The sequence below is a fragment of the Podarcis filfolensis genome, assembly GCF_964270895.1.
Source record: "Podarcis filfolensis genome assembly, chromosome: 8".
In the NCBI taxonomy this organism is placed as follows: Eukaryota; Metazoa; Chordata; class Lepidosauria; order Squamata; family Lacertidae; genus Podarcis; species Podarcis filfolensis.
Window position 1 is genome coordinate 83,331,119 of NC_139611.1, and position 19,092 is coordinate 83,350,210.

The window sequence follows — 19,092 nt, forward strand, 5'->3', positions numbered from 1 at the left end:
CTCGCCCTGACCTAGCCACTGTGATCCATGCGACGGTCACCTCCAGCCTTGATTATTGTAACTCGCTCTACGTGGGGCTGCCCTTGAAGCTGACCCAGAAACTCCAGCAGGTGCAGAATGCCGCGGCGAGGCTCCTTACGGGGTCCTTGCTGCGGTATCACATTCATCCAGTGCTTTACCAGCTGCACTGGCTCCCAGTGGAGTACAGGGTCAGGTTTAAGGTGCTGGTTTTGACCTTTAAAGCCCTAGGCGGCCTAGGACCCTCGTACCTATGGGACCCCCTCTCCTGGTATGCTCCGCGGAGGACCTTAAGGTCCACAAATGACAACAAGTCCCAAGTCGCAAGGTGGTTAGATTGGTCTCAACTAGGACCAGGGCCTTTTCAGCACTGGCCCCGAATTGGTGGAACACTCTGTTCCAAGAGACCAGGGCCCTGCAGGACTTGACATCTTTCCGCAGGGCCTGCAAGACAGAGCTGTTCTGCCTGGCCTTTGGTTTGGACTCAGTCTGACCCTTATGTTTTCCCTCCCCTATGGTTTTGATCCATGGGCTACTTTTAAAATGAGGCTGCATTTTAAATTGTTTTGTTTTGTTCCCCCCCCATTATGTTTTTATTGTAATTTTACGGGTGTTAGCTGCCCTGAGCCCAGCTCTGGTCGGGGAGGGCGGAGTATAAATAAAATTTTATTTTTTATTATTATTATTATTATTATTATTATTATTATTATTATAGATGGGAAGGAAGGAAGGAAGGAAGGAAGGAAGGAAGGAAGGAAGGAAGGAAGAAAATTGTCCTCTTCAATAGTGCCTTAAAAACATGCTGTCACCTGGAGATAGTCCAGGCATCCCCAAACTTACCCATCCAGCTGCTTTGGGACCACAATTCCCATCATCCCTGACCACTGGTCTTGTTAGCTAGAGATGATGGGAGTTGTAGTACCAAAACAGCTGGAGGGCCGAGTTTGGGGGTGCCATCATCTGTCTCCCCAGCTTCAAACTCCTTTCTTTTTGCACTCATTGCATTTGTGCCTGGGGTGGGGGCAGCGGGGGGCACATACAGTGATGACCAGAATTGTGGAGCTTTGTTAATGTCACCTGGGTCAGGTTTTCTGCCTCCAGGGTGCCCTTGGACCACAGGAGTGTCTTCAACATCTGTTTTCTTTCTTCCCACCGCCCCCCAAATCCTTTATTATTTTATTCACATAATATACATTCTTTACAACAAACAACTCCAAAATAAACAGACAACTCCAAAATAAAATCACATGTAACGAAACCTAAGTTTCACGTTTTCATTCACACTGATCTCCTCTCCGATACTTTTACTTGATATTTCTTGCTGCTTTCTGCTTCCCTTATAGAATTTTTATGAAAATTTAAATCTCTTAAATCCTATATCAATCTTTAACAGTTTTAATTAATCCCTTCACCTCCCTCCCCCACAGCCCAGTACTTCCCTCCACCCTTCTTTACCTACTATTATTTTTGTTATTGTTGTGTTATTCACTTTATGTGTTATTCCATCCTTAATATATTATTATCCTATCTCCTTGCACCTTTTAAACTTCTGCATATTGACCACAGGAGTGTCTTCAACATCTGTTTTCAGAGCTGGCCGGGTCCTCCTGCCTGGAGGAGACAATTCACAGATTACATGGCTTTCCCCTGAGTTCGGGTAAAGCACCCGGCTGCCAGCAGAGAAAGACTTTCTCCTCTGGTTCCCTGCTCTCTCCCCGTCCCCTTGCCACTAATCCAGCGCCCTTGCTCTCTGGGTTGGACGAGGCGATGGATTTCGGGAGGTGCCTGTCGCTCGATTACATAAGAGCATTTCCTTGCTAAATCTGGACGGCTTTCTGCTTTCTCGGCAGTTATATAAAGGCATTGGGGTAGCCGGGGTTGAGGAGACCCCTCCCTCTCCGTCAGAAAGCCCCTGAAGCCATCTCTGCAAACACCCACTCTTCCACCTCCTCCCCCTTCGCCCCATGTGCCAACTTTCCTCGCATCATCTTCTGCCGCTGCCTTTCAACGGTTCGGCAAAGTCTGCCGAAATCTCCAAAGCCAGAGCAGGCTCACTGGAAAGGAAGCCCAAAATCAGGGGTCAGCAAGCTTTTTCAGCAGGTCCACTGTCCCTTAGACCTTGTGAGGGGCCGGACTATATTTTTTGGGGGGGAAATGAACGAATTCCTATGCCCCACAAATAACTCAGAGATGCATTTTAAATAAAAGGGCACATTCTACTCATTTAAAAACATGCTGATTCCCGGACCTTCCGTGGGCTGGATTGAGAAGACGATTGGGCCGGATCCGGCCCCCAGGCCTTAGTTTGCCTTTGTTGTTGTTGTTTAGTCGTATAGTCGTGTCCGACTCTTTGTGACCCCCTGGACCAGAAGACGCCAGGCACTCCTGTCTTCCACTGCCTCCCACAGTTTGGTCAAACTCATGCTGGTAGCTTCAAGAACACTATCCAACCATCTCGTCCTCTGCCGTCCCCTTCTCCTTGTGCCCTCCATCTTTCCCAACATCAGGGTCTTTTCCAGGGAGTCTTCTCTTCTCCTGAGGTGGCCAAAGTATTGGAGCCTCAGCTTCAGGATCTGTCCTTCCAGTGAGCACTCAGGGCTGATTTCCTTCAGAATGGAGAGGTCTGATCTTCTTGCAGTCCATGGGACTCTCAAGAGTCTCCTCCAGCACCAGAATTCAAAAGCATCCATTCTTCGGTGATCAGCCTTCTTTATGGTCCAGCTCTCGCTTCCATAAAGGTAAAGGTAAAGGTAATGGGACCCCTGACCGTTAGGTCCAGTCATGGCCAACTCTGGGGTTGCGGCGCTCATCTCGCTTTATTGGCTGAGGGAGCCGGCGTACAGCTTCCGGGTCATGTGGCCAGCATGACTAAGCCGCTTCTGGTGGACCAGAGCAGCGAACGTCTGAAACCCTGGAGAGCTGCTGCCAGCCAGTGTAGACAACATCAATGCAGGCAAGATCAAGGGTCTGACTGTGTATATGGCAGCTCTGTAGGTTCCTATACTCCACTGACTAGGAAAGGTGGCTTCCGTGTTTAGAGTAGCTCTCTTAGAGTTCCCCTTAACCAGCAAGAGCTGACTAGCCTATGCAAAGACCAAAAAATCATGCAGATAGTAGTAATAATAATAATTTATTACTTATAGCCCGCCCATCTGGCTGGGTTTCCCCAGCCACTCTGGGCAGCTTCCAACAAAATATTACAAACACGATAAAAAATCAGACATTAAAAACTTGCCTAAACAGGGCTGCCTTCAGATGTCTTCTAAAAGTCAGATAGTTGTTTATTTTCTTGACATCTGGTGGGAGGGCGTTCCACAGGGCGGGTGCCACTACTGAGAAGGCCCTCTTCCTGGTTCCCTGTAACCTCACTTCTCACAGTGAGGGAATCGCCAGAAGGCCCTCGGAGCTGGACCTCAGTGTCCGGGCAGAACGATGGGGGTGGAGATGCTCCTTCAGGTATACTGGGCTGAGGCTGTTTAGGGCTTTAAACACTTTGAATTGAGCACCAACACTTTGAATTGTGCTCAGAAACATACTGGGAGCCAATCTAGGTCTTTCAGGACCAGTGTTATATGGTCCTGGGGGCCGCTCCCAGTTACCAGTCTAGCTGCCGCATTCTGGATTAGTTGCAGTTTCTGGGTCACCTTCAAAGGTAACCCCACGCAGAGCGAATTGCAGCAGTCCAAGCGGGAGATAAGTAGAGCATGCACCACTCTAGTGAGACAGTCTGCGGGCAGGAAGGGTCTCAGCCTGCGTACCAGATGGAGCTGGCAGACAGCTGCCCTGGACACAGAATTGACCTGTGCCTCCATGGACAGCTGTGAGTCCTAGGCTGCATATTTCATGTAGGTTCCAGAATTTGATTCCCAAGGGGAGTCAGAATTCTGATTCTCCTTTCCCCTCTTTTCTTCTTAGCTCAAAGCCCTGGCTGTAAGCAGAGCAGGTTGAGAGTAGTGGACTCGTAATCTGGTGAACTGGGTTCGCTTCCCCACTCCTCCACATGCAGCTGCTGGGTGGCCTTGGGCTAGTCACACTTCTTTGAAGTCTCTCAGCCCCACTCACCTCACAGGGTGTTTGTTGTGGGGGAGGAAGGGAAAGGAGATTGTTAGCTGCTTTGAGACTCCTTAGGGTAGTGATAAAACGGGATATCAAATCCAAACTCCTCCTTTTCTTCTTCTTCTTCTTCTTCTTCTTCTTCTTCTTCTTCGTGTGTGTGCATGCCTCAGTTTCTCCCAAGGCTAGGAGAAAGGTAAAGGGATCCCTGACCATTAGGTCCAGTCGCGGACGACTCTGGGGTTGCGGCGCTCATCTCGCTTTACTGGCCGAGGGAGCCGGCGTACAGCTTCCGGGTCATGTGGCCAGCATGACTAAGCCGCTTCTGGTGAACCAGAGCAGCACACAGGAACGCCGTTTACCTTCCCACTGGAGTGGTACCCATTCATCTACTTGCACTGGTGTGCTTTCGAACTGCTAGATTGGCAGGAGCAGGGACCGGGCAACGGGAGCTCCCCCCGTCGCGGGGATTCGAACCGCCGACCTTCTGATCGGCAAGCCCTAGGCTCTGTGGTTTAACCCACAGTGCCACCCGCCACCGGCTAGGATGCCTGGAGCCAAGCCCTAGGCTGTCTCACTTTAACTCCCGGATATCTCAGTTGGTTAGCGCATCGTGGTGATAATGCAGGTTCAAACCCGCACAGGGAAAGAAACCACCCATGACCTAGAACAGTCTCAAGCTGGGTGCTCCTGGAAGAATCTGGAGCTATTAGGGTAGTTGGGTGAACACAACCACCCTGAACTTGCTGGACCCAACTTTTCCTGAGAGCAGATGAAGACCAGCACTTGAATGTGAGGGTTGGGGGCTGTTGCTCTCCGTGGTGCTGAATATCTCCTTCCTTTGCGCTGATAGACTATATGCATTTTCCCCCCTGGATGGCAAAAAAGGTCACGGCAGGGAAAGTTCATAAATACATAAATAAGGAGGGGTGGAGTTTGTGGGATTAATGGCAGGCAGGTGAGTTAGGACTTGAGTCTTTAGGAAAGCATAGAAAACCACCTTCCTTGTAGAGCTTTCATCAGATTCTGAAGGTATATTTGCGGAGTTATATCTTCGTGACCCCCTGGACCAGAGCACACCAGGCACTCCTGTCTTCCACTGCCTCCCGCAGCTTGGTCAAACTCATGCTGGTAGCTTTGAGAACACTGTCCCACCATCTTGTCCTCTGTCATCCCCTTCTCCTTGTGCCCTCCATCTTTCCCAACATCAGGGTCTTTTCCAGGGAGTCTTCTCTTCTCATGAGGGGGCCAAAGTATTAAATAAAATAATAATAATAATAATAATTTATTATTTATACCCCGCCCATCTGGCTGGGCTTCCCCAGCCACTCTGGGCAGCTTCCAAAAAAAATTAAAATATTGTAATACATCAAACATTAAAAGCTTCCCTAAACAGGGCTGCCTTCAGATGACTTCTAAAAGTCTGGTGAGGGCGCCACCACCAAGAAGGCCCTCTGCCTGGTTCCCTGTAACTTGGCTTCTCGCAGTGAGGGAACCGCCAGAAGGCCCTCGGAGCTGGACCTCAGTGTCCGGGTAGAACGATGGGGGTGGAGACGCTCCTTCAGATATAATGGACCGAGGCCATTTAGGGCTTTAAAGGTTAGCACCAACACTTTGAATTGTGCTCGGAAATGTACTTGGAGTTGCGGAGTTATATTTGCAAATTGTTTTAACTGATTATTATTATTATTATTATTATTATTATTATTATTATTATATTGTTGTAACCCACTCTTGGGACCTTATGGAGAAGGTTGGCTATGAGATCTTATAAATTAAACCGTAAAATTAATTAAATAAAAACAGCATAAGGACGCCTTTCTCCCCTTTCCTTGCAAGGGGGTGGACTAGGTGGGGCTCAGAATCCCCTCCAACATGACAATTCTATTATCCTGCAATTCCCTACCGCTGCCATGGCAAAATAAAGCCCTGCAGATCCTTTTCCAGACGCACTCTTCCCTTTCAGTAAGGCACCTCTTCAACGATAAGGGAATAGAACTTGCACCTCAGTTTCGTGCAAGGGAAAAGCAGGATTCTGATGGGAGCCCGCTCTCGGTTTCTGCATGCCTGTCCCACATTCCTGGGACGTCACAAGATTCTCCCAGGGAAGTGCTGTGCTGCTGCCAATGATCTCCTCTTCCTGTCATGTGCTGGTCTGCAGTACATAAAGCTGTGATAAGATGGTGATTCGCAGCCCTCCTTCGAGACATAGAATTGAAAACCTTTCGTGGGTGGCAAGATATAAGAGTCCCTCTACTCTTCCCTCCCGACTTTCTTAAAGTTCAAGGCCTCTGCGCCAGATATTTTTTTATATATATAATTTTTTATTAGTTTTTTAACATATCATTTTCAACAGAAATCAAGCATACTTTTACATCTTATTCAATTTTTTTGACTTCCATCAGTCCTGTCTGAAAATTTTCCAATCTAATCTCTTAGTATGCATTTCTTATTTTCCCTATTACAGTGGTACCTCGGGTTACACACCCTTCGGGTTACACACACTTCAGGTTACAGACTTTGCTAACTCAGAAATATTACCTTGGGTTAAGAACTTTGCTTCGGGATGAGAACAGAAACTATGCTGCGGCGGCGCAGCAGCAGCAGGAGGCCCCCATTAGCTAAAGTGGTGCTTCAGGTTAAGAACAGTGTCAGGTTAAGAACTGACCTCCGGAACGAATTAAGTACTTAACCCGAGGTACCACTGTACATTTCAAACTCATAACCAATATCTCTATCTTTTTCTACTTTGTAACTCTTCGCATGTTTCTCCTTACAAAACTTCTTGTAGTCCTACTAGCGTAATTTGTTGATTACAGTTGCTCTTCAAATAATTCATATACTTCTTCCAATCTTCTGTGAATTCTCTGTTCCTGCAGCTTTCGGATCCTTCCTGTCATTTTGTCCCATTCTGCATAGTCCATTAATTTCATCTGCCATTCTTTCGTCGGAATTTCTTCTTGCTTCCATTTCTGGGCTAACAATACTCTTGCTGCTGTTGTTGCATATAAGAACAATTTGACATCTTGTCTGTTAATGTCTTGGCCTCTGTGCCAGATATTAGCTGCCCCCGCCTTGCCCCAAATGACAAGGTTTTAGTTTGCTACCCAAAATTCTAGATGAACCACGTGGAGGTTTCGATTCATTGGTTGCGTTTCTGTGCCTCTTCTCGCTCACACATCCCAAAGTGGCTTACAAACAATCAGGACAACGTAATCGAACATCACAATCGCATCATAGATCGTAGGGTAAAGGTAAAGGTAAAGGTACCCCTGCCCGTACGCACCAGTCGTGTCCGACTCTAGGGTTGTGCGCCCATCTCACTTAAGAGGCCGGGGGCCAGCGCTTTCCGGAGACACTTCCGGGTCACGTGGCCAGCATGACGAAGCTGCTCTGGTGAGCCGGCACCAGCGCAGCACACGGAAACGCCGTTTACCTTCCCGCTATAAAGCGGTACCTATTTATCTACTTGCACTTAGGGGTGCTTTCGAACTGCTAGGTGGGCAGGAGCTGGGACCGAACGATGGGAGCTCACCCCGCCACGGGGATTCGAACCGCCGACCATGCGATCGGCAAGTCCTAGGCGCTGAGGTTTTACCCACAGCGCCACCCGCGTCCCTAGATCGTAGGGAATCATCTCCAAATCATCAGCGAAACAACTGCCTTCTATAAAACGCTATTAACAAAACAACTAAAAATAATAATAAGCTAAGTGGCAGACCCACAACAAAAGGCATATTGTAAGAGTCCCAATGCACTACAACCTTCATAATCCACAAGAGAATATTAATGACAGCACCAGTCTGGCAACCCAGAACAAACTAAGTGCTACGTCATGTGAATTTTAAAATAAATAAATAAATTCCAGAGGTGGCGCCCTGATTGCAGCGGGATTAAATCTCTTTGGTGCGGCCCTCCAGCTGCCAGGTGGTTTGTGTGGCTTCCTCGGGAATTTGCCTCGATGTCGCAGATCAATTCCAATCTAGCAGATTTGACCGAAATTTAGTTAACAGGGTTAAAAGGGAGGTGCCAAGATTAGTTTGCAAGTTGCATGAATGTCACAAAAGTCCGCTCCACCCCCCCCCCCTAATAGCTAAAAAGTGGTTGGGCTGAAATATTTGACGGTTGGGGGAATCAATGAATTAAGCTTAATGTAGTTCAAATGTTAGATGCAAGCAAATACTAATTTTAGCCTGTCCAAAGATCTGTGCATAAGAGAAATGCATGCTTCGTAAACGGCAGTTGGCTTGCAGAAGGTAATCACAGCCTCGGGGTGGCTTAGTTCAATCTATAGCACTTACTCCTGTGTTTATTTTTTTAAAATAGTTTTCATTTGATTTTTCAAATATAGATTCATAACAAAACCAAATACCTCTCCCTATACAGAGATTTCTCTGAATCTCGAGACTTCCCCCTCATGTCAGCGTTTTCAACCGCATATAATATCCAATCTGTATTTTATATCTATCCATATTATCCATAGAGTTTGTTACATTACAAGTGAGATTAAAATCCTGCTCATGTTTTCATCTGCTTACAGTGGTCTCTTAAATAATAATTGTTTCCCATTCTTTCTTGAAGTTTTTCTCTTCTTGGTTCCTGAACTTTCCGGTCAGTTTTTGCCATTTCGGCGTAATCCAGCAGTTTACTTTGCCGTTCCTCTTTACTTCTTTCCATCTCTTACTTCCGTGTTTTAACTCTGTGGTCCCTCTGCCATTCTGCTAAGGTAGCCTTGCAGCCTGTGGCACCTAAGCAGTTTGAAGGCCCTATACGTGGGAAAGCAGGAATATAAATTTTCCATTATAAAAAAACATACAAAACAAACATCATATTTTTCACCAACTTCATCTTTTTGACTCCCCTCAGCCTTTCTGATGATTCTCTGTTCTATTTACTTCTTCCACATTTCTCACATAATATTGCACTACCTTAATATCTTATTTATCCCTTATTTTTTTTAACAATCTTTCTACCTTACATTTTCACAGAACTTCCTGAAAACCTACAGACATTATTTGATTATCACATAATGTTTGCATATACTCTGTAAATTTAATCCAGTCCTCAGTGAATCTCTGGTCACGTCGATTCCGGATACTTCCTGTTAATTTATCAAGTTCCGCGTAATCTGTCAATTTCATTCTCCATTCTTCAATCATAGGCAATTCTTCTTGTTTCCATTTTTGGGCCAACAATATTCTTGCTGCTGTTACTGCATATAAAAACAACTTCCATTCTTTCTTATTAACTTCATTTCCTATTATTCCTAGTAAAAATGCTTCTGGTTTCTTAATAAATGTATATTTCAACATTTTTTTATCTCATTATATATCATCTCCCAAAAGCTTTTTACTTTTTTACATTCCCACCACATAGGGTAAAATGTTCCAGGAATATATATATTAAGGTTACCAGATTTTTTTCAAAGAATCTGGGGACACTTTTTTTTTTTGGAAAAGAGAAAAAAAAGCTATTTAAAAATAATAATTAAGAAGTAATATCTTCTCTGCTGTGGTCTCCTCTGTCGCGCAGCCTTCCTCTGGGCCACAGCCTGCTCTCTTGGAGCACTAGGCACCGTGGAGTAGGCTCGGGTCAGGCCTGGGTTCGGCCACGTGTCCTTGCCCTCCTTGTGCTCTCCAACCTCTCCTCCTCAGCGGCGGCGGGACAGCAAGGTCAGGGCTCCCCCCTTTTTCTCCTTCCTCTTGCTCTCTCTGCCTTCTCCTTCTCCTCTCCTCCTTCTCCCTGCATCGGCTCCAGGGTTTTCCTGGCCCCGGAGCGCCGCTGGGCAGTCGGCCGGGTGGCCGGGTGCTCTCACTCCCAGCTCAATTTGGATTGTGGGGGGTTGTGCCAGCAGATCCCCCAGTTGATGCACCGGGTGTCCCCGATTCCCCCTTGGCAGTGGCGGTGGCGGCGGCAGTCTCAACAGCCCAGAGCCAGCCCGGTAGCACAGTTGGCTCTGGCTGGTTTCAGGAGCTTCGTCAACAATGTTTAGGCAACACGATGACCATATACATATATAATAGACAATCTATAGAATTCCTTCAAACAATAACAAGTTCAAAATGAAATCTTAGACTCAAAGTCTCTGAAAGTCTTGAAAGGAAGCGAGGTACCAAACTTTGTACGATGAAAGATAAGCTGTGAAGCTTTGTGTATTCAGCAAATATGATGTCCAACATTGAACGGTGATTCCCGATATTGACTACTGTTTCGTAGATCTTCGTCAGTGTGGTGGGAGAATATAGAATTGCTTCATAAATTGAAAATAGAATGTTATAGACGATGACCTGCATGACATATCACTTTACAAAAATTATAAGCTGTGATACAAACAGTAATGAAAAAGAGTACATACCTCATCTTATTTTGCGAATGAAAATATCAAATGCTGTGGAACAGTGCTCATGTAATAATGTAGTCACTGCTACTAACAATAATTTTTGAGAAACAAATAAAGCCGACTCCAGGTGATGCTAATAACAATGAGGTTGAGTTTAAAGGTACAGTGCTTCAGGAGCTCTCCGCTTCAATGGCGCCCGCCATGTTGCCTCGCCGCAAGTCCCCTTATGATGTGTCTTGTGCTGTTGAACCCATAATATATATAGGTTAAAGTAAAGGGACCCCTGACCATTAGGTCCAGTCGTGGCCGACTCTGGGGCTGCGGCGCTCATCTCGCTTTATTGGCCGAGGGAGCCGGTGTACAGCTTCCGGGTCATGTGGCCAGCATGACTAAGCCGCTTCTGGCGAACCAGAGCAGTGCACGGAAACGCCGTTTACCTTCGCGCCGGAGCGGTACCTATTTATCTACTTACACTTTGACGTGCTTTCGAACTGCTAGGTTGGCAGGAGCAGGGACCGAGCAACGGGAGCTCACCCCGTCGCGGGGATTCGAACCGCCGACCTTCTGATCGGCAAGTCCTAGGGTCTGTGGTTTAACCCACAGCGCCACCCACGTCCCTGTAATATATATACCTGTACGTATAAATGAAACCTCAAACTCCTCCTCTTCTTCTCTCGTTTCCCCCCAACACAGGCCAAGGTGATTGTTCCCAACAGCACAGCCGGGCTGATCATCGGCAAAGGCGGAGCCACGGTCAAGGCCATCATGGAGCAGTCTGGAGCCTGGGTGCAGCTGAGCCAGAAGCCTGAGGGCATCAACCTCCAGGAACGCGTGGTGACCATCAGCGGTGAGCCCGAGCAGATCCACAAGGCGGTGGACATCATCGTGCAGAAGATCCAGGAGGACCCGCAGAGCAGCAGCTGCCTCAACATCAGCTACGCCAACATCGCTGGCCCCGTGGCCAACTCCAACCCCACCGGATCCCCTTACGCCAACTCCACGGACGTGCTGCCCGCCGCCGCGGCCGCAGCCACCGCTTCGGGCCTGCTGGGCCACACCAGCCTCGCCGGGGTGGGAGCGTTCCCGGCCGCCCTGCCGGGCTTCTCTGGCAGTGACCTTTTGGCCATCAGCACAGCTCTCAACACCTTGGCGAGCTATGGATACAACACCAGCTCTCTGGGGCTCGGCCTCAACTCAGCCGCCGCCTCCGGAGTGCTGGCCGCCGTGGCCGCCGGCGCGAATCCAGCCGCTGCCGCCGCCGCCAACCTCTTGGCTTCCTACGCCAACGAAGCCTCCACCAGTACCACCACCCCAGCCGGCGCCGTGGGGGCCTTCACGTTGGGTTCCCTAGCCGCTGCCACCGGGGCAGCCAATGGCTACTTGGGGACAGCCTCTCCACTGGTGGCCAGCTCCTTCTTGGCCACAGAGAAGCTGGTGGAAAGCGCCAAAGATATGGTGGAGATTGCCGTTCCGGAGAACCTAGTGGGCGCCATTTTGGGGAAAGGCGGCAAGACGTTGGTGGAGTATCAGGAGCTGACGGGCGCCCGCATCCAGATTTCCAAAAAGGGGGAGTTTATCCCGGGTACTAGGAACCGTAAAGTCACCATCACAGGCACTCCGGCCGCTACGCAAGCGGCGCAGTATCTTATCAGCCAGCGAGTAACGTATGAGCAAGGAGTCCGAGCCACCAACCCGCAGAAAGTGGGATAAGAGAAGGCCGGAGGGAAGTCTGGGGGAAGGAGTAGAATTCAAGTCAATTCTTTAATCATTAAAATTGTAACCTACCCAACACCAGCCCCAGTCCAGTGTCCATCTCTCTCTCTTACACACACACACACACACACACACACACACACACACACTTCTGCTTGGGAAGCAGCCCAGCATTCGTTTTCCTGGACCTTTATTTCGCCAATGGTGCAACCTGTTTGTGTGTGTGTGTATATATACAGATATATATACATATATACACACATATATATGTATATATATATGGCGACATTTTCTTTTCTTTTTGAGTTGATATGGATTTTAATAGAAAAAAAAACATTTTTTAAGAAAACAAGAAATTCCTCTTTCTTTCCCTCTTTATTTCTGAGTTTCTTAACCAAGAATCACGATTGTGGGGAGGGGAGATCTGTCTCGTAATGTTTCTTGCCCCCCAACTACCCAGAGTGTAGATCAACTTCTGAATTCCTTGACGGGGAGCGGGAACCTTGTATCCCTCTTCCGGGCCCACGCAGAGCATCAACCTCTGTGGATGCTCCGTAGGCGGGTTTTTCAGAATATATAGCTCTATATCGAGGGAAGCAGAGATGGGGTTCATATCATGGCACAACGGTTCACAAAGTGACATCTGCCCCATGACCTTGAACTCTGAAATTGATGCAGCTCTTTATCTAATACGCCTGCATTTCGTAGTGAAGCTAAACGTGGGTTTTTCCTACCTGTCGGTAGCGTGGCTCATTCTAAGGTGAGGTTGAGGTGTTGGACTGGAATGGGCTCTGCGTTGGGCAAACGGCTTGGTTGAGTTGATAGGCTTTTCCCCCTTTGATTTTCGCTTTCTTGTTTTTGTCCGTTTGTTTGTTTTACAATTCTTCTATGCATAGTTTCATTTCGGAGGGGAGGGGGAGCGTGTATGTCCTTTCCCCCCTGTTTATCAGCCCTACTAATCAGAAGAAACAAAACAAAACAAAAAAAGGCAAGGTAAATTTGTTCAGAAAGTTGTAGGTGAGGGTGCGTTTATCCCTGTTTATACTGAGAATAATTTTTGGTGAGCCGTGAGTCTTGACGGAGCTCTGAGCTCCTCCTGCGAATGGATGAGTGCCAGCGTTGTAAGAGGGGTGACACAAATGTAGAACGGGGTCAAAGTAGCAGGGCCTCATTTCTGCGGATGCGGAAGTCGCACTCCCATCCCCGTGGCAGGTGATTCAAGCTACTTTCTCCCTGGGTGTCGCGAGGTGGCGGCCTCCTTTGATGCGCTTGGCTACTTCCTGTTGTGGCGCCTCTCAGGAATCTCAATTTCTCAGCATCGGGGAGTGGCATTTCCTGTGAGGCTACAATACCCCACATAGGCAAGGCCTCTGTTTTCTTGCATTCTGAGAGCAAGGAGAAGGGAGCTTCCCTCGGTTTCTCGGAGCTTCCCTCGGTTTTTGGGAGCCAAAGTCTTGTTTTCTTTCCGAACGGCTGCAAACAAAAACACACCCCATCTTTCTCAACAAGTTCATTGCCCTGTTTGATAAAAACCCAGGGCCGGAACTAGGAAGAGAAGGGCCGTTTTGACTCAGCCCTGGGTGCTGCTGTCCAACCAGGTGTGCTTGGCCCATCCCTCAAAGGTAGCAGAATTCCTCTTTCCCCTCTGCTTACACAGTGGAAGCCTGAGGGCCTCCTGAGATGCATGGAGACAGCTGCCATTGTCAGTATTAGCTCTCTTGAGCAGCTCCTGGAGGAATAGAACTGGAGGAGAGCCAGTGTGGTGTAGTGGTTAAGAGCGATAGACTCGTAATCTGGTGAACCGGGTTCGCTTCCCCGCTCCTCCACATGCAGCTGCTGGGTGACCTCGGGCCAGTCACACTTCTCTGAAGTCTCTCAGCCCCACTCACCTCACAGAGTGTTTGTTGTGGGGGAGGAAGGGAAAGGAGAATGTTAGCCGCTTTGAAACTCCTTCGGGTAGTGATAAAGCGGGATATCAAATCCAAACTCTTCTTCTTCCGAAATAAACTATATGTCGACAAGGGGGCCGTTGAAGGCCTCTTTGGACCCCCACCCCACCCAATTGCGGTTTCCCTTCAACCCACTGCCCCTCCCGCTGACCTAACTATAAGCAGTATTACCAGCGGGGAGAAGGGCCTTTATTCCCAGTGACTGGCCCAGTAGGGAACCCAGTTCCCTGGCAGTTCCTGTTTCCGGCGCCCTTGGGACGGTGACAGATGCCGGGCTTGAAACCCGAGAAATGTTGGGGTACGGTTGGCTGCAGCGGCAGTGCGACTCCCCCTTTCTGGGCCCTCATCTCCCCACAACCCGAGTGGCGGCTTTCAGTTTGACAGCCCAATCGCAGGGCTTTCTCTGTGTTTCTCTGGCCTCTTATCCCTCCATATTTGCCCCACTCAACGCTGTCGATCACCTTTCCCACCCATTCACTCGCCCTCAGAAGGGCAATAAATAAATCAGGGTTATCTCCCTGCTATGTTTACATATAGGGCTCGCTGCAACCTCTTTAACTCCCGGAGAGGCTGTGACCCTATCTGCTTTTTGAAGGTGCCAGCATTTTAAATAGGAACATCCCTCACCCCCAGCTTTGGTGTTGTGTGTGTGTCTGTGTCATACTCCCTTGTGGGAACCTTAAAAAGAGCCCAGGGTTTGCCAGAAGGCTGAACAAAACCTGAAGCATATGTGGTGCAATGTCAAACACTAGGTTGCATCAGTCTTTGTCTTTCTTTCTTTCTTTCTTTCTTTCTTTCTTTCTTTCTTTCTGTTTTCAATTAAAAGGTTGCTTGGAAGTTATGTTTGATGGGGGTAGGGTCCCTGCTGCCGGTTGCTCTGGCGGCGTGGCTGTTTCCCTGTCCCAGAACGGGACGACTTCCTGCGTCCAGTTCTCAAAATGTGAAGTGGATGTCTACCTCGTCACCCGGACCTCACCGTGATGCGGCGTACCTGTGGCACGGTGCACGACTTCCTTTTGAGCTGCGCATCTTGCAGCCGTCGTGGCTGACGCTAGCCTGTGGCGCGGTACTATCTGAGGGTGACCTAACTTGAGCATCTCTGCAAACGTTGGCTTGTTTGTCATAAGGTTGGCGGCAGGAGATTTCCGTGCAGCTGAATTTGAGGGGAAGAATCCCGTTTGGAACGGCTGAGACGTTTCAAATTGGGTCAGGAGCCAACTGGGGCATATTGGCGAAGAATCGGGGTGGGGTGGGAGACGAACGAGAGCAATGATGGTGCCGTCTAACCTACTGGCAGCTTCTCAATGCACTCATAGCTTTTGTTAGCACAAATATTATCTCTTGCAGCCTAGACGTGCAACTCTCCTCCTGACCGCAGCTTTGAGGTGTGGACTTGTGCAATATTTCGCCCCCTGCTAGAAGGGAAACACTTCCTCCCTGGTTCTTTCTGAAGCACGGGGTAAAGTTGGGAGTCGGAGCGGTTGGGAGACTTCTGCACTTTCCCCCACTTTCTCTAGGCACCTAGGTGATTTTGCGCAAGGGTCAGGCGAGGCCGGCGCTGGGGCCGACTCTGGCCGAGAGATGGGCCCTGATGTGGGGAGACAGGGGACTCGTTGCTTATTAAGTCTCAGTTCTGTTTTCCTTCTTAGATTGAAAGGAGGGTCTTAAGGCTCTGAAACCACTAGGGAGCAAAAAAACACAAAAAACAAAAAAACTCAAAATGTGAAACTTAAATACTAAAAAAATAAAATAAAAATAAGGAAGCAATATCTATATAGTATCTTGCACTGATTTTATGGAGCGAGGGAGAGCTGCCACAGCCAGCATATTATCCGAGAAAGATTTTGCCGGTCAGTAAAAGAAATGGCCAGTGACCTAATGCTTCTATTGACACTGGCTGAGATTCCGGGCCACCCGGGTGGTGTTTTATTCTTCTTAAACGATGAACAAAATATTGCTGCTGTTTTGCAAGTGTGTTGCATATCAAGACTTTTTGTCGGGTGGGGGCGGGGGTGGGGAGGAAGACGAGGAAATGTTTTTGTGCCAAACTCTTAGTCTGCGTCTTTTTTAATACTATGGATGTGTAAGACAAAAAGGGAAACCCTTGCCCCAGCACCCCTATCTTCACAATGCTGCAGATATTTTGACAGTGTATTCCAAGGCTGTGATTTCTACTCCTTCCTGCTGTTTCTCCCCCTCCCCTCCCCTCCCCTCCCGCCCCTCCCTTCTACTATGGGATCTCATGAGCACTTTCATTATCCAAATTCCGTGCCAAGGAAACCCCAATTCTGCGACAGAGAAAATGTGGATTCTGCAACCTGGGTGAATTATGCTCATGAGGCCAGTTTGCATATTTTCTCTTATGCTTCCCCATTTTTTGCAGAATTCCTCCGACTTCTGCTAGCGATGGGGAGGGCCAGGATATTTTGCACTAAAGCACCCCCACCCCAGCCTGGGAAGCTTCCTCAAAACTTCTCTGCTGCTCAGATGCTTTCAATTTCTATTTTTGAAGCCATGTGGATCAAAAAGTCCCTTCCCCTTTTTCCTTTCCTTTTCCTAAACGGAAACTGAGATTAAGGAGCTGCGACCAGCATTTTATTCCCGTCCAGAAGTGCCAGTATGGCCCCACGATCGTGGCTGCCCAGGGCCACGGGTGCCACGCAGTGTGCATGGCCCTGGCACTGAAATTTGTGGGTGCCCAGGAATTCTGTGGGTGCTTGGGCACCTGGGGCCCTAGGGAATTGTTCCCATCTTTCTACAGAATTAAAATAACTCGAGAATCTCCCGGCAAGGACAGCAAACGCCCATCTTGGCTTGTGACTGAGTTGCCCACATCGCCGAGCGTGTTGCAGAATTTTTGCTGCGCCTCGGGAGACGCGGAATACAGTCCCATCTCTGCTCTCTGAAGTTGTGGAATACAGTCTGGTCTACGGTAATCTGGATTGCAGAATTGCCTGCTGCAGATTATTATGATTCTCATTGACTGGAATGAATCCCCTGTCTGTTGGCCCTCAGGCCTCTGTCTGAGGAATCAAGGCCTGCACTTTGTTAGGAGATCCATTGAGCTGAACCGTTTGGATTCCAGCATGGAGAACTCCTAGCAGAAGATAAGGATGGCCTGGAGGTTTCTATATGCACCAGGCACTGGGTTTGATTGCAAAAAAGGCTGGGGGACAAATCTGGCTGTCGGCTCACAATTCTCTTTCCTGCTTCAACCTAAACACCACCCTTGTGCATGAGAGAGAGCATGTATCTTCTGGCAACTGGCTCACATGCCCAAAAGTCCGTGAAGCCCTTTCCATTTTATTTTTGGGGGTCTTCTCTGCAAATGTGAGCTTCTCCATGGGCTCACGGTGTCCTTAACTTGGGGACTCGCTTTGGCCAACAGAGCTTGCACACAGAGCTCCCTGCTGAGAATGCCCAAATCCTTTTAGTGCTGAGACCCCTCCTTCAGCCAAATAGCTCTTTCTGCAAAGGTTTCCTGGACCTGGTTCCCCTGAACCAAATAGGAGCTGAGCTGTGCAAGGGCAGGGCCACTGTGCACATCTCCTGTCCATACCACAAGAGCTTGTGTAGGAGAACTTCCCCAGTAAATTCTTTGCTCCTCCCCACCCCCTTCACTCTTCCCTTTCAAATCCACCAAATGAGTTTTCGTCTTCTTTTATTTGAGACTCTGGAAGGGGTGTTGGGGGGGGAGCAACAGGGAACCATTTCTGGCCCCTGCAACTTGGGAATGATTAACTGCAGCCATCCGCAACCTGGTGCCCCCCAGATGTTTTAGTTGTGGTTGAAAACATCTGGAGGGTACCAGTCTGGGGGACGGATGGATTACTGTATCATACCAGAATGTCTTTTTGGTGGAGCAATTAACCATCAAGAATAATACTGACATATCCTGTTTTAAAAAGATGCACTTTCCCTCACATTTTTGAAGTGCCAAACTATTATTTATACAGAACATGCAGCTATTTAAATTTTTTTTTTAAATGGAGAATTGTTGGGTGGGGGGGTGCATTTTGATATTTTAAAACTTTTTTTTTTTAAGCAAAGTGTAGAACTTGTCGATGGATCTGAAATCAGGATCCATAGTGGCTTTAAAAACAGAACAACAAATAAATAAATGTTTCTTTTAAAGAGAGACCTTTGAGGTCTTTTCTGCATCTGTTGGGAACTTCTATAGTTCTTCTGATGCTAATCTCTAGTAGGTGGGATTCCTAAATACTTTGCAACTTCATTTGAGGGGAGCCGAGTTTGTCTTCTGGCTCCTTATTTGGGGGGTGGGATATCTGCTCAGTGAAAGTGTTTGCTTTGGTTTGATTTGGTGAAATCTGGTGAAACACCTTACTGATTTAAGAGCAGGGAAGGGTTCTTTAACTCTGCTTTAGCCGAAATCCCTACCACCTTGTAGATATTGTGGTTTTGCAGTAAGGGTGTAAAAAAAATGAGAGGTGGCAGGGTGTGTGGGGGGTAGACCTTTAAAAACCCATCTTATACTGTAGGTTCACACCCAGCATTTTCTGAGCTCTAGCGAATGGTTGAGATCCTTCCTCCAGCAAACCGGGTCATTGTTTCAGGTTGGAAAACATCTCTCTCTCTCTTTGGATACCCAGTGGGAACAATCTATTAGTTGAAACTTGTGGGGTTCTAGCTTTGTCCTGCCAAAGTCCTTTCCATTGTTTCCCAGTGGAATTACTTCCTACTCAGCCTATTTCTTCAGAATTAGGTCTTGTGGATTTTGGGGGGATGAACTTGCAGAGTGAATTAGAGGTCCCTGTCGTGGCTGGATGTTCATCTTGGCTGTAGCCGGTGTCTTTCTTGCTGTTTTCCGTGCTGGGGTGTGATTCTGTTCCCCGTCCCGTCCCAAGTCCCCTTAAGTCTGACCTGCTTGAGATACAGTTATCCTGGTGTACCTATTTTGGCCATAGCCATGACTTTGATGGCCAGGAAAGAGGTGGAGGGATCAATGTCAACGATCAAAATGCGTATCTCTGAATGGTTGGGTTTTCTGCCTCCTCTCTC

At 48.1% G+C, this 19,092-nt stretch overlaps 2 protein-coding genes across 3 annotated transcripts in view; both read left to right on the plus strand.

The window, feature by feature from the left end:
- NOVA2 (NOVA alternative splicing regulator 2) overlaps positions 1–12,205 on the plus strand; it is a 70,687-nt gene extending 58,482 nt beyond the window's left edge. For both annotated transcript variants that reach the window (XM_083627451.1, XM_083627452.1), the window contains exon 4: positions 11,105–12,205. In XM_083627451.1, coding sequence (XP_083483577.1) covers positions 11,105–12,121 — 1,017 coding nt within the window. In that variant the 3' untranslated portion in view covers positions 12,122–12,205. The remainder of the gene's footprint in view (positions 1–11,104) is intronic.
- CCDC61 (coiled-coil domain containing 61) overlaps positions 1–19,092 on the plus strand; it is a gene marked incomplete at its 5' end in the record, with an annotated part of 118,010 nt that overhangs the window by 8,980 nt on the left and 89,938 nt on the right. The window lies entirely within an intron of this gene.